This window comes from Bos indicus x Bos taurus, chromosome 11, assembly GCF_003369695.1.
Source record: "Bos indicus x Bos taurus breed Angus x Brahman F1 hybrid chromosome 11, Bos_hybrid_MaternalHap_v2.0, whole genome shotgun sequence".
Taxonomy (NCBI): Eukaryota; Metazoa; Chordata; class Mammalia; order Artiodactyla; family Bovidae; genus Bos; species Bos indicus x Bos taurus.
Window position 1 is genome coordinate 71,535,379 of NC_040086.1, and position 12,941 is coordinate 71,548,319.

Sequence of the window (12,941 nt, forward strand, 5' to 3'; positions counted from 1 at the left end):
AGAGAAAAATCTGGTTCAAAGAGGGAAAAGCTGTCAAAGGTAACGCAGTCTGTAAGTGGCTCAGCCCTCCTGCCTTGTACAACTAAGCTCTAACTGCATGGCCTCTCACGGCCCAGGAGACTGGGGGACAACCTCTAAACATTTATTGGTTCTTCCTTCTGTCCAAATTTGAAATATCATGACATTTTAAAGCTACAAATTTGTTTTAAATTCAAATATATTTCTTATAACTGGTTTTCTCCTTCATTCAGAAATTTATACTATTTAAAAATTAAAATGGTAGCAACAGTGTATTTCTACCAGTGTATGCTCAGTCGTGTCCAACTCTGTGACTCTGCAGACTGTAGCCTGCCAGGCTGCTCTGCCCATGGATTCTCTAGGCAAGAATACTGGAATGGGTTGCCATTTCCTCCTCCAGAGAATATTCTCCATCCAGGAATTGAACCCCAGTCTCCTACATTGGCAGGCAGATTATTTACCACTGAGCAACCTGGGATGCCCATATTTCTACCAGTCCTACTTCCTTTTTTTTTCCTTTGAGTACTTATTTGAGTACAGTCTTTGACACCCTACTGAGAGCTCATGTTTGAATTGGGAAGAATCATGGTGATGCTTTCATACAGAGGACAGTACTTTGTGCAGGTTCTTTCATGAACCTGACCTTAACTTCATGGCTTTAATAAAGAAAAGAAAAGATAGAAAAACCTAATTCAAAGTAAATTAGGATCTTTAATTCAGAAATTCTTCTGCCCATTTATAACTAATTTTTTAGTTGCTCTCCAGTCCACTTTCCACTCTTTAACTCATTCACTTTTAAAAAATAATAAATCAGCAATAAACTGCCTTACTCTGGGTTCAGCAGAAAGCAGATCAATAAGACAAAGGCTTGAGTGCACGTCCTCGATGCTGGACTAGAATCCAGGAAGCAAGAGCCAGAGAAAGTGAAGCCAAGAAGCAGAAGCGTCTATACCAAGATACTTGATGTATTTTAACAGATTTCTCTGTCCTGCAGGACAGCCAGAACAGAAACAGAAACCCTGAAATGGTGAGAGGGTCGCCCAAGGCAAGGCTCTGTTAGGTTGCACCTGCAAGAAGCCAACTGGTGCTGGGATGCAGGGAGGCCAGATAAATCTGAAATAGTTACAAGTGGCTTCCCATAAAACACAAAGATATTCTTGGTACATACATTTCCGTGTACTTTCCCCATTCCCATCTTTCTCATGGATATCTGTCATTAACATTTCATTTTCTATACACTTGCATATCATAAGAGGATATATACATAGTATCTTTTTCCTTTTAAGAAACATGAATCAGGTTATACTAATCTTATTCTGTAACATGTTTTTTCACTCCTCTGTTATTTGCATCATGGTTAGATTTTATCTTATTGTCAGCAAGCTGATTTTGCCCTGTAAGAAGTTCATTGGAAAACACTGATTTAACAATTGTTGAATTAATGTCTGAATGTAAGAACGATAGTTACAGTTCTTGCTTATATTAATAGAAAAGGAATGCTGCTGATATTGGGAATGCAGTGGACAAGGTCTTGAAAACATGGAATTGTAATTGCCAGACAATTGAACAGTCATCCCAGCCTCCTCTTCCCCATTTGTCAACACCTCCACATCTTCAAATAAGAAGAAACAAAGGATGCCATACAAGGGAGACATGGAAAAGAGATGTAGGGGAGGAAATAACCACCTTCCCTCTACCTTTCTCAGTTCTTGACTGAGACCCCTGTAATGAAAGACAGATTAGCAAGAGGAAAACAGAAATTCAGTAACATGTATCCCTCAGATATACATGGGAGATATCCAGGGGAAGAAATGAATCCACAAGGTGACTTAGAATTTGGGATTAAATAACATCTTAATGGGGAAGGGAGAGGGGAGTGGTAGGTCTCTTCATTGTTTTTAGTCTACGTCATGTCTGACTCTTTTGCAACCCCACGGACTGTAGGACACCAGGCTCCTCTGTCCATGGAATTTTCCAGGCAAGAATACTGGAGTGGGTTGCCATTTCCTCCTCCAGGGGATCTTCATGGACCAGGGATCAGACCCATGTCTCCTGCATTGACAGGTGTATTCTTTACTACTGAGCCACCTGGGAAGCCTGGTAGAACCCTTAGGGGACAGTAAATGATTTTTAGGACAGACTGACGGCAGTCCTGGGTGTTCATTGGAAGGACTGATGTTGAAGCTGAAACTCCAGTACTTTGGCCACCTGATGCAAAGAGCTGACTCATTTGAAAAGACCCTGATGCTGGTAAAGATTGAGGGCAGGAGGAGAAGGAGACGATAGAGGATGAGATGGTTGGATGGCATCACCAGCTCAATAGACATGGGTTTGGGTGGACTCCTGGAATTGGTGATGGACAGGGAGGCCTGGCGTGCTGTGGTTCATGGGGTCACAGAGTCGGACATGACTGAACGACTGAACTGAACTGAACTGATGGCCCTTAGAAAAATAGATGAGAGGTGTGATAGTCTGCAAGAAAGGCTGTCTAGGCGTGGTATTGACTTCTCTTCTCCTTTCCTGTGACAAGAGTCATCCCGTCTGGTTGATCAAATTCCAGGAAGGAGATTGATGACAGCTGAGTTCCTATAAGGGCGTTCAGAGCAAACCTCTCCCTGCATCTGCTGGTTTTCAAGTGCCCACAACTCCAGATAATATGCCAAAGCAGCACATTTTGCAGTGGCATGTCCTCAACTCCTACAGTCATATTTTGGGGTGGCATGTTCTGCTGCTCTTCAGAGACAAGAAGAGACTCTTACAAAGGTTCATCCAGTTAGCAAATGGGGATAAGATGGTACAGACATTGGTCCCTGTCCTCGTACTGGAAAAGGCGACAACTGAGGGGAGGAAGAGATAAGAGTAGAACAGAGATGCAGACAGGAAAGAAAATAGTAGCATTCCAAAGGAGTGAGAAATTTAAGTGATGGCTAAATCAGTACAGTGCTTGTGTTAATATAAGTTGTTTAGAAATGAGTTTAAATCTCAGCCATCTGCTCCCACGTCAAACACATACACGCTGTACCCTTGACTTCACTCCTCCCCCACAAACACGTACATCCCAATAATAATCTGGTGATATGTTTTTCATGATTTCCCACAGTTGATAATAAAAAATACACTTAATTCAAACCAGTGAATTGTGACCCAGATCTAAGTATAAATATAGTGGAAGTCATAAGTTTATTTAGTGACAGTCTTACTAATTAAGTTATTTCGGCCTGTTTTTAGCCACATTGGATACTTTTTTCTTCTTAAGGTTGTTATGAATGTTGTTTGTAGCAGCATCAATAAGCCAAGAATTCACACAGTTACTCAATCACACAGATTACTCATCATTGCCTGTTCATAACAGAATCCTAAAGTGCTTAAGATTTCTGATGCAAATCAAACTCTCATCATCACTTGTCATTGCTAAATTAAATGACAGGATAATAACATTACATTAAGAGCATTTTTCTCTTGATTGAGTACCTTTTTCAGAAGTGAACCTTGTAGATGTATATTTTTTCCATCGGTACTATAAATGCGTTTAGAATCCAAGATAAAAATAGAATTGAAAAGGGGAGGAGTAGAGTGGGATGTTTTCAAATTATTGATGAATCTCTTTTGAATCTCAAATAACCATATTTGACAGGGCATTGCTAGGGAACCGAGCAATGTTTTAGCCCAATTTATTGAGACTTTTATAACTTCATAAGGGAGGTTCACAGGTCAAACTTGGTTTTTATTGACATGATCATGTGTTCCTGGCATCAGTCATTGCAAATAGGCTGTTAGGGACCTGTAGGAACTGGCACTGTTCTGTTACTCTAATACAGTAAGATACTGTCTTCTGTTAGATTGCAGCCTATGTGGGAAATGAATATAAATTTCTAACCTGCTAAAGCAGAGTAGGTTCTCAGTTGACTTATTGTGGACTTATCTCTTGGCCTTTCCTTCTTGTCTAAAGCTAGTTAATGCCTGCTATCTCTCCACTGGCTCCAGGCCCTGGTGGTAAAGGATCCACCTGCTAATATAGGAGACCCAGGTTCAATCCCTGGGGTGTAAAGATCCCCTGGAAGAGAGCATGGCAACCCACTCCAATATTCTTGCCTGGAGAACCCCACGGACAAAGGAGCCTGTTGGGCTACGGTCCATAGGGTCACAAAGAGTTGGACATGACTAAAGCGACCTAGCACACACACATGCACAGCCCTTGGCCCACTTCTTTGTGGCCAGCTGAGCAGTCCTCATGCTGCTGGAGTCCATCTTCTCCACTTGTCCCTATACCCAGAACTCTTTCTCCTTTTAAAGTTGTCTATTCTTCAAAGGTACTGTTTCCTCACATCTTATATCTTTAATGTTATCCTAGAGAAAGTCTTTTACTCTTTCTGCCTCACTTAATACTATCCTCACTAGGCAGTAACATGTCAGTAAAAATCCTTAGCACTTGGAGATGTCAGTGAAGGTACAAACTGAAAAAAGATTGGCTTTGAGTTGACAATAATCAAATCTGGGTGATAGGTACATGGGGCTAGGGGAAGTCACTATAACAGTTTCTATAGTTTTATGTTTGGAATTTTCTATAGTAAAAATTGTAAACTAAGATCTTTAGAATCCTTTTTTTTTTTTTTTTTGATTAATGCTCTTTTTGAGTCAGTGCATGAAATGGATGGTATACAGGTGGACTAGGACTAAAACCTAATCCTGCCATCTAAATACCCTACTTCCACCCCACCCCCAAGGAAACAAATAAGATTGTTTCATGCCTGGATTTGCAACTTCCCTCTTCTCCTTAGGTCTTACACATGGTTACCAGAATTATAGCACACTTCCTCCTTCTTGTAAGTGACTAGATAAACCTGAACAGAACACATTAACTTGGTCCCATTTTTTAAGTCCCACTGTGAATAAAGTTCTGTGCTGGGCATTGGGAAGCGAGAATATGAAGTTACTTCCCTCTTGGAGTTCCACGAGAAGGAAAACAGAGGCACCCATGAACAACCCTGATGCAGTACAGACGCTAAGAGTTGTGCTCTGAAGTAGAGCTACAGTGGTATGAGAGTGAGGAATTTTGTCAAACAGATGACTTCTTGATAGTGATACAAACTACTGAATATTATCTTCAAGGAAAAGAGAATACTTCTTGCTCCTGCTTGTAGTTCTGGCTGCTAAGACCAGGGCTCCATCAGATAAACTTCCCTCTGTCTTCTGAAAAACTCAAATTGACTGCAGTTTCCAATGTGCTTTTCCCCCCTCTTTTTCTTTTAAATTATAGCCTTACTTCTCGTCTGCCAAAAACTGGAGAAACCATCCATGGACATAAGTTTTTTATTGGCTTTGGAGGGAAAGGTGCCAACCAGTGTGTCCAAGCTGCTAGGCTTGGAGCAAAGACATCCATGGTGTGCAAGGTAAGCACAAAGTACAGTGAAGAGGGTTCTAGAGGCAAGAACCTGGTTAAGACATGAGCTCATTTTTTTATAAACTATTTAAAATGAGCAATTCAGTGGCATTTAGTATATTCACAGTGTTATACAACCACCATATCTATCTAGTTCCAGAACATTTCCATCATTTCAAAGTAAAACTCCTTACCCATTAAGCAGTTTCTCCCCATTCCCCCTCCTCTCAGCCCCTGGCAACCACCAATCTGCCTTCTGTCTCTATGGATTTATCTATTCTGGATATTTCCTATAAATGGAATCATATGATATGTGACATTTTGTGTCTGGCTTGTTTTACTGAGCATAATGTTTTCAAGGTTCATCTACCTTATAGCATGTATCAGTACTTTTATTCCTTTTGTGGTTGAATAATATTCCATTGTATATACCAGTTATCCATGTATCTGTTGATGGGCTGTTCCCACCTTTTGGCTATTGTGAACAGTGCCGCTATAAACGAGTACATGTACATGCCTGTTTAAGTATCTGTGTGAGCCTTTGAGAGGCTCATTGTTTTTAAAGATTTAAATAGGAGAGAGTAATCTTCCTTGTCCTTTGTATTAATTTCTACCTCACTGAATCCTCTGGGAAGTAGCAGTCCTCAAATAACTTAATGCTGCATTCCCTGAATTTAACAGGTTTATAACTGGAGTGTGAGAAGTGAGGGGAATTAGTCTACTCTGATGGGTTCCTGTGGTCCAGCTTCTAAACAACAGCATGAATCATCTTGTTTTTAGCAAGTTTCACTCCAGCAGCATGGCTTTTGGAAATTTGATCTAATAACTGGTGGTTGCCTCTCCTCTAAGCTGTTTCCTTCTAATGCTGTATCTCAGATCAGAAAGGAATCTGGGCCTTAATGAACTGCACATAACTGATCTTTAGTTCTGTTTTCAGGTATGTTAAGACAAGACATGTAAAATATGGAAATCTTGTTTCTATCCATTCTACTGAAATTATTTGAAAATAAAACAAAATTGGCTGCCAAAGTTTCAATTTTTGCATCTTTAATGAAATTTTATTGGTATAACGGGAAAAATTCCCGTTATTTGTATTTGTTATTGGTATAATGGGGAAAATCATTTATTTGCTTTAGGAAAGCTAGCTAGGGTCTGCACAGTAGAGGATAAGAAAAACATGAGAAATTTAAAAGAATAATCTCTCTCCTGTGAGCTGGGTAGATTTTACCAAAACTTCTCTGAAATGTCATTTCCCATTATATACAGCACTTTTCTCTCCACAGGAGTCTTTAAATGATGTATAAACTATACAATTATCACTTCATCTGCTAAGGAACTGTATCTTTATTCTAATTGATGATATAATTCTCACCTGGCTATTTGGTCAAAAACATCACATGAAGCACAAAATTCAAATTAAGAAACCTTCACTTGCTAAGGTTGAGCTCTTAATATTTTTAAAATATCAATTAGCAATTAATTATTGATGACCTATTATGTGCTAAGAATTATGGGACTGGGAGAAGGAGCTGATTAAAAGTATTAGGCCTGACCCATCCTATACCTGATTATAAATGGGGGTTTGGGGAACAATCAGATGGTGCAGGCTTTAAGCGGGGCTTGGGAAGTGAAAAGAAGATGTTATCATTTCCTGGCTGGGAAACCTGGACAGAGAATTAGTACTGGTATTGGAAGCAAGGTACCAAAAATGGGTGCCCTGGGCAGAGGGGAGTCCCCTAGAGTTGGAGATGTGAAAGGAGAGTTAGAGAACCCCCTGTTGGAAGCTTTATAAAAGCCATTCCTGTAGCCCATTAAAGTCAAAAATGGATGTCCCCTGCAATGTCATCCAACTCAACGATTTTGAGGTTGGTTTTCTTTTAGGTCTGTTGAACATGAGGCAAAGAGAAATGCAAAATATTAATATTTGAATTGTGGAATTGAACTTGGGAAATGAATCATGAAACCATAGGAGTGGAGGTGAGCAGAATAGAAGACAGAGGACTGTATTTTGGGAAATGCTCCAGTAAGGAGGTTGATTAAACAGCTGTGCTGTTTGTTTTATTCTGGTCTGTGTGTGATGGCTATGTGAGCACCTGTACAATTCTGAAAGTTCTTTATGTCTACAGTGCCTGATCTAGTCGTCTGTGGTTTAGCCCCACAGTGAAATTTACCCTGATTATCTGTACTGAAAGGACATGGAAACATGGCCTCATCTAAAACCTGTACAAGTTTACTTTGCTTAGATACCCTGAGGCACCTTTAGATATAGATTTATTTAAGCTTAAACAAAGTGCATCATATTCTTAGGCTTCTTAAAAATAAAATATCTTTTAATAAGAGTTATTGTTAACCATTAATCATAATATTTCATTCAATTGTGAGGTATATTTTTATTGAGCAAATTAACCTAACTGCCTTATGCTGCTGCTGCTGCTAAGTCGCTTCAGTCGTGTCCGACTCTGTGCGACCCCATAGACGGCAGCCCACCAGGCTCCCCCGTCCCTGGGATTCTCCAGGCAAGAACACTGGAGTGGGTTGCCATTTCCTTCTCCAGTGCATGAAAGTGAAAAGTGAAAGTGAAGTCGCTCAGTCGTGTCCAACTCTTCGTGACCCCATGGACTGCAGCCTACCAGGCTCCTCCATCCATGGGATTTTCCAGGCAAGAGTACTGGAGTGGGTTGCCATTGCCTTCTCCGTTTCTTAAAGATAACAAATTCCAAGTAGAAAACCAAAATCATTAAATTACTCAAGATAAAAATGAACAGATGAAGCAAAAGAAAAACAGGTAGAAAATGTTCTATGGCTTTCTTAGCAACATTAACCTATCTACTACTGCCTTGCAACAAGCTCAGATTCGAGCTCTGATGAAGGAACACTGTTTGATGATACAGGTACAGCATCTTGCACTGAACTCAGGAGAAATGTCTGTCAGCTGTGATGAGGGCTGCTAAACAAGAGTCCATCAACATGTGTACAGTGATACATGCGTAATGAGACACTTCCAGAAGTTAAGAGCTGTGCAGGCAGTACTCAACTGAGTCATGAGCCAAAGTCATGGTCCACGCATAATTGGAGGTGATGTTTTAACATTAAAAATTCAGGCAGATATAGAAAATGGAGGTCTACTTGGCGGGGCAAAGAGCCTGTTAGGACACATTGCATCGGACCTCACCCGAATTAAGTATTTCCTCCTCCTCCATTTCACTGAAGCCAAACGTTAGAAGGAAGTTATTTCTAAATATCAAAAACCAGCAGCTTAGAAGGAGAATGATAGCATAAACAGCTCAAGGTTCAGTGACCCAGCATAAGCCCAGGGTCCTTGTTTCCCATGAGGGCAGAAAGAAGCCATGAGCAGGTGTGGACCCTGACAGCCCACACAGCAAATCAGCAAACTGGGAGGACCTTCACAAAATTACCTGGTCTCGCCTCCTTCACACAATGGGATAGTCTAAACTGTCATATAAGCAGTCATCTATTTTCTCTTAAGAATGGTCAGATTCATATGCACACTACTATATTTAAAATGGATAACCAACAAGGATGTACTGTGCAGCACAGGGAACTCTGCTTAATACTCTATAATAACCTAAATGGGAAAAGAATTTGAAGAATAGACACATGTATGTGTATACAATGAACCACTTTGCTGTACACCTAAAACTAACACAACATTTTTTAATATAAATTTATTTATTTTAATTGGAGGCTAAATACAATATTGTATTGGTTTTGCCATACATCAACATGAATCCGCCACAGGTGTACACGTGTTCCCCATCCTGAACCCCCCTCCCACCTCCCTCCCTGTAGCATCCCTCTGGGTCATCCCAGTGCACCAGCCCCGAGCATCCTGTATCATGCATCGAGCCTGGTCTGGTGATTTGTTTCACATATGATATTATACATGTTTCAATGCCATTCTCCCAAATCATCCCGCCCTTGCCCTCTTCCACAGAACATCAACTGTGCTCCAATATAAAATTTTTTTTTAATTTTTTAAAGGCATAAAGGTCTGTGACAGAGGCAGTATGTTAGAGCAGTTCCACTCAAAATCTGGTCCTCAGGGCAAACTGTCACTGATCAGGACAGTACAGAAACTTGAGAGTAAGCAGTTAGGAGCATTTTCAGCAATCTGAAGGTACCTTTATAGCTGCTGAATGTAACAATAATAAATTAGGCCTTGTATTTTATATGACTTGTATTTTTATTTTACTGTTGTATTTTAAAAATTATTAGTCTATAATGTATAGAAAATGAAAAAAAGGGAAAAAAATAAAACAGAAACCTGATCCTTCACCACAAAAAACTTGAAAAGCAATGTATCCATCACGTTAGCCATAAAAGTACCCTTCTAAATGTTAGATCGTGTGCTAAGTTGCTTCAGTCATGTCCAACTCTTTGCAACCCTATGGACTGTAGCCCACCAGGCTCCTCTGTCCATGGGATTCTCCAGGCAAGAATACTGGAGTGGGTAGCCATGCCCTCCTCCAGGGATCTTCTGACCCAGGGATCAAACCTGAGTCTCTTATATAAGTCTTCTGGATTGGCAGGCGGGTTCTTTACCACTAGTGCCACCTGGAAAGCCCTCTATGTTAGATTACTGTGGGACAATCCACTGATTGTGCACTGAGATTTTAATCTTCAAAGATCAAAAACTAGTCACCAGGCCTTTATAGATAATATACATAATGAAGTGAAATCTCTTTTCTGAACTCTGTTGAAAGATGACTAGCTAAAACTAGTTGGCTGTATTGATAGAAATGCATGTTCAAACACTAGAATCCTATGACCCTAACCAATATGCCTCATACAGGAAGAATGGAAGAAACAGTTGGATTACCACAAACCCACCACCACTCTCAGATAAGCAGGCCTGATAATGGAGACTGAAACATTAACTTTGCATGTTAAAAGCCATCATTCAGTAAGGTAAACACCCATTTATCTAGGATTTAAACAACCAGACAGCATGAACTGGAATTTTACGTATTCTTCTTTCATCTTTTATGATAAAGCCACAAATGACAAGTTATAAAATTACCATGAGGGTTTTCCTCCAAAAAAAGCAACTGCTGAGTTTTGTTATGTGACAACAAATGCAGCTTATAGCCTCTTCAACGTGCTGCTCATTGTGACCCTCAGGCACTGAAAAGCCACAAAATCTCTTGAATCATAAAGATTAAATTATGTTCAACTTAGATTTACTGTTAATTGTATCTTCATGTATTCTAACTTTGAAACTCAGGAACCTGTTTTAATACATGTGATCATTTTTTTAGCAGTATAGATCATTTCATGTGTCCCTGGGTATGCTATCTTGGTCCCCTGTTTCATTTACCTCAAGTATATGTTGATGGGTGGAATTCCTAGATATTTTCTGCCATTCAAGGATGCCAAGCAGCCCATCATTCCTCACCCATTTGACAATGTTGGTTATCATGACCGTAGTTACTCTCCTCAACACTGGTCATAGTTCTGGACGGTGGAAGCCACTGAGTGGCTCTCCCTCGATGCAGAGAGATCTTTCCAGTCCTCGGAGTGAAGGAAGCACCTCGGTGCCCTCAGCATGAGGAACTGCTCTTGTTCCCAACACAATCCGGCCCTTTACTTTTCCATGATCCTAATTCACATCTCTCCACGGCCGCACTGTCCATTACACTAGCCACTGGCCACATGTGGCTATTTATATTTCAATGTAATTCAAGTGAAATTAAAAACGGAGTTCTTCATCAGAAAGAGAAAAACAAGTATTGTATATTAACACTTATATGTGGAGTCTAGAAAGATGGCACTGAGGAACCTGTTCGCAGGGCAGCAGTGGAGACGCAAACGTAAGAGAACAGACTTCTGGACATGGGGACAGAGGGCAGGAAGGAGGGGCTGGGACAAAGGGAGAGCGTAGCACGGAAACATAACCACGAACATCTGTAAAGTAGATAGCCAGTGGGAATTTGCTGTATGACTCAGGGAACTCAAACCAGGGCCCTGTGACAACCTAGTGGGGTGGGATGGGGAGGGAGGTGGGAGGGAGGCTCCAGAGGGATTGGACGTGTGTATACCTATAGCTGATCCATTTTGATGTATGGCAGAAACCAACACAATATTGTAATTATCCTTCAATTAAAAATAAAGAAAAAAAATTGAGTTCCTCAGTCATGCTGGCTACATTTTCAAGTGTCTGTATTGGGCAGCACAGATATAGAACATTTCATGATTGCAGAAAGTTCCACTCTACAGTGTTCAGGTAGGGCTGAAACCTGGGATTTCCTGAAGGGCACCTGGCATTCCGTAAGTTGCCTTGGCTTACGTGTGAGTGGTTGTCCCTGGTTGCTGCTGACTTGGCTTCTCTCACCTGCAACAGCCTGACACAGGCTGCCTCAGACTATGTGGTTTTCCCAGAGTCTTTCTTCCCAAAAGTATTTCAGTGCTGCAATCAAAAGAATATGAGGGGGCCTTCAAGAAGGCTGTTCTAAGCAAAACCTTGGCTAGAAGCTTTCTGTAGCCATAACCAGCATAGTCTGGATGCCTGTAAATTATGTCCCTTTAAGAATGATAAGCTAGATTCAAGGAAAATGAACTGACAAGCAATTAAGATGATCAAATATTTACAGAACACCTTTAGTGCACAGGACTGGGGGAGGGATAAATATATGCTAAGCTAGAGTCTCCAGTAAGCCTTTAGGAAGACTAGACTTTAAGACTGGGCAAACATGATAAGATGGTATTCAATTAAGTGTTTAATTATATGGTATCCATGAGGAATGCTGTAGGAGTTCTGGAAATAAAAGGAATATCAAGGGCTAGAATCGAGAAGGTAAGCCTTAAGTTGATGCTTGAGAAACAGGTGAGGTTTGATTAGGTAGAGGAGAGACGAAAGGACTTCTTAGTTCTTGTAAGTAGAAGGCAAGGAAATAGGCATAAATATATTGTACTCACAGCATGTTTTTAATATAAACACTGACCATTCAAGTTAGGAGTGCCTCTACTGACCACTCTGAAAAACAGAAATCCTACTACTTTGCCAATTATGAGTTTTGGAGAAATAGAAGCCAGGGGAAGCAAGCCTGGGCCACGTCAAAATCAATCTGGAGTCAGCAAACACAAGCCAAAGAAAGCTTTCAGATTCTACAGTACCTTGATGCAGTGTTGGATCCTGATGGGCCCCTTGCCCCCAGCAGATTCTGCAGGTCCCACCAGGCTCCCACTGAGCTGACTTCCCAATAGAAACCAAGCAAGACCATGCTCCCCCTCTTCATTTCCACTCAGACACAGCTTTCCGGACACTCTCCCAGCTCTAACCATGCAATCAGCAGCCTTGACTGGAGGTTAGCTCTCAGTGATTACACACATTGTAATCACCTGGGGACCTTGCCACTGTCCCACCTGCCACGGGGGCTGATTTAATTGGTCTGGGGTGTAACCTGGGCATCCTCAGGCTGAGAAATCTTGGTTTCCTACCTGCCTGAGATAACTCATACAAGTCCCACCCTATAGCCTGGCTCAGGTGGAACAGTTTACAGCAAACTGCAAAGCCTTTGAATTA

General features: G+C 40.9%; 2 protein-coding genes across 2 annotated transcripts in view; one reads left to right on the forward strand and one right to left on the reverse strand.

Annotated features, from left to right (window-relative positions):
- Positions 1 to 12,941, reverse strand: part of BABAM2 (BRISC and BRCA1 A complex member 2) — a 478,108-nt gene that overhangs the window by 452,669 nt on the left and 12,498 nt on the right. The window lies entirely within an intron of this gene.
- Positions 1 to 12,941, forward strand: part of RBKS (ribokinase) — a 95,011-nt gene that overhangs the window by 24,821 nt on the left and 57,249 nt on the right. Inside the window, exon 2 of the mRNA XM_027555773.1 lies at positions 5,276 to 5,408. Coding sequence (XP_027411574.1) covers positions 5,276 to 5,408 — 133 coding nt within the window. The remainder of the gene's footprint in view (positions 1 to 5,275; positions 5,409 to 12,941) is intronic.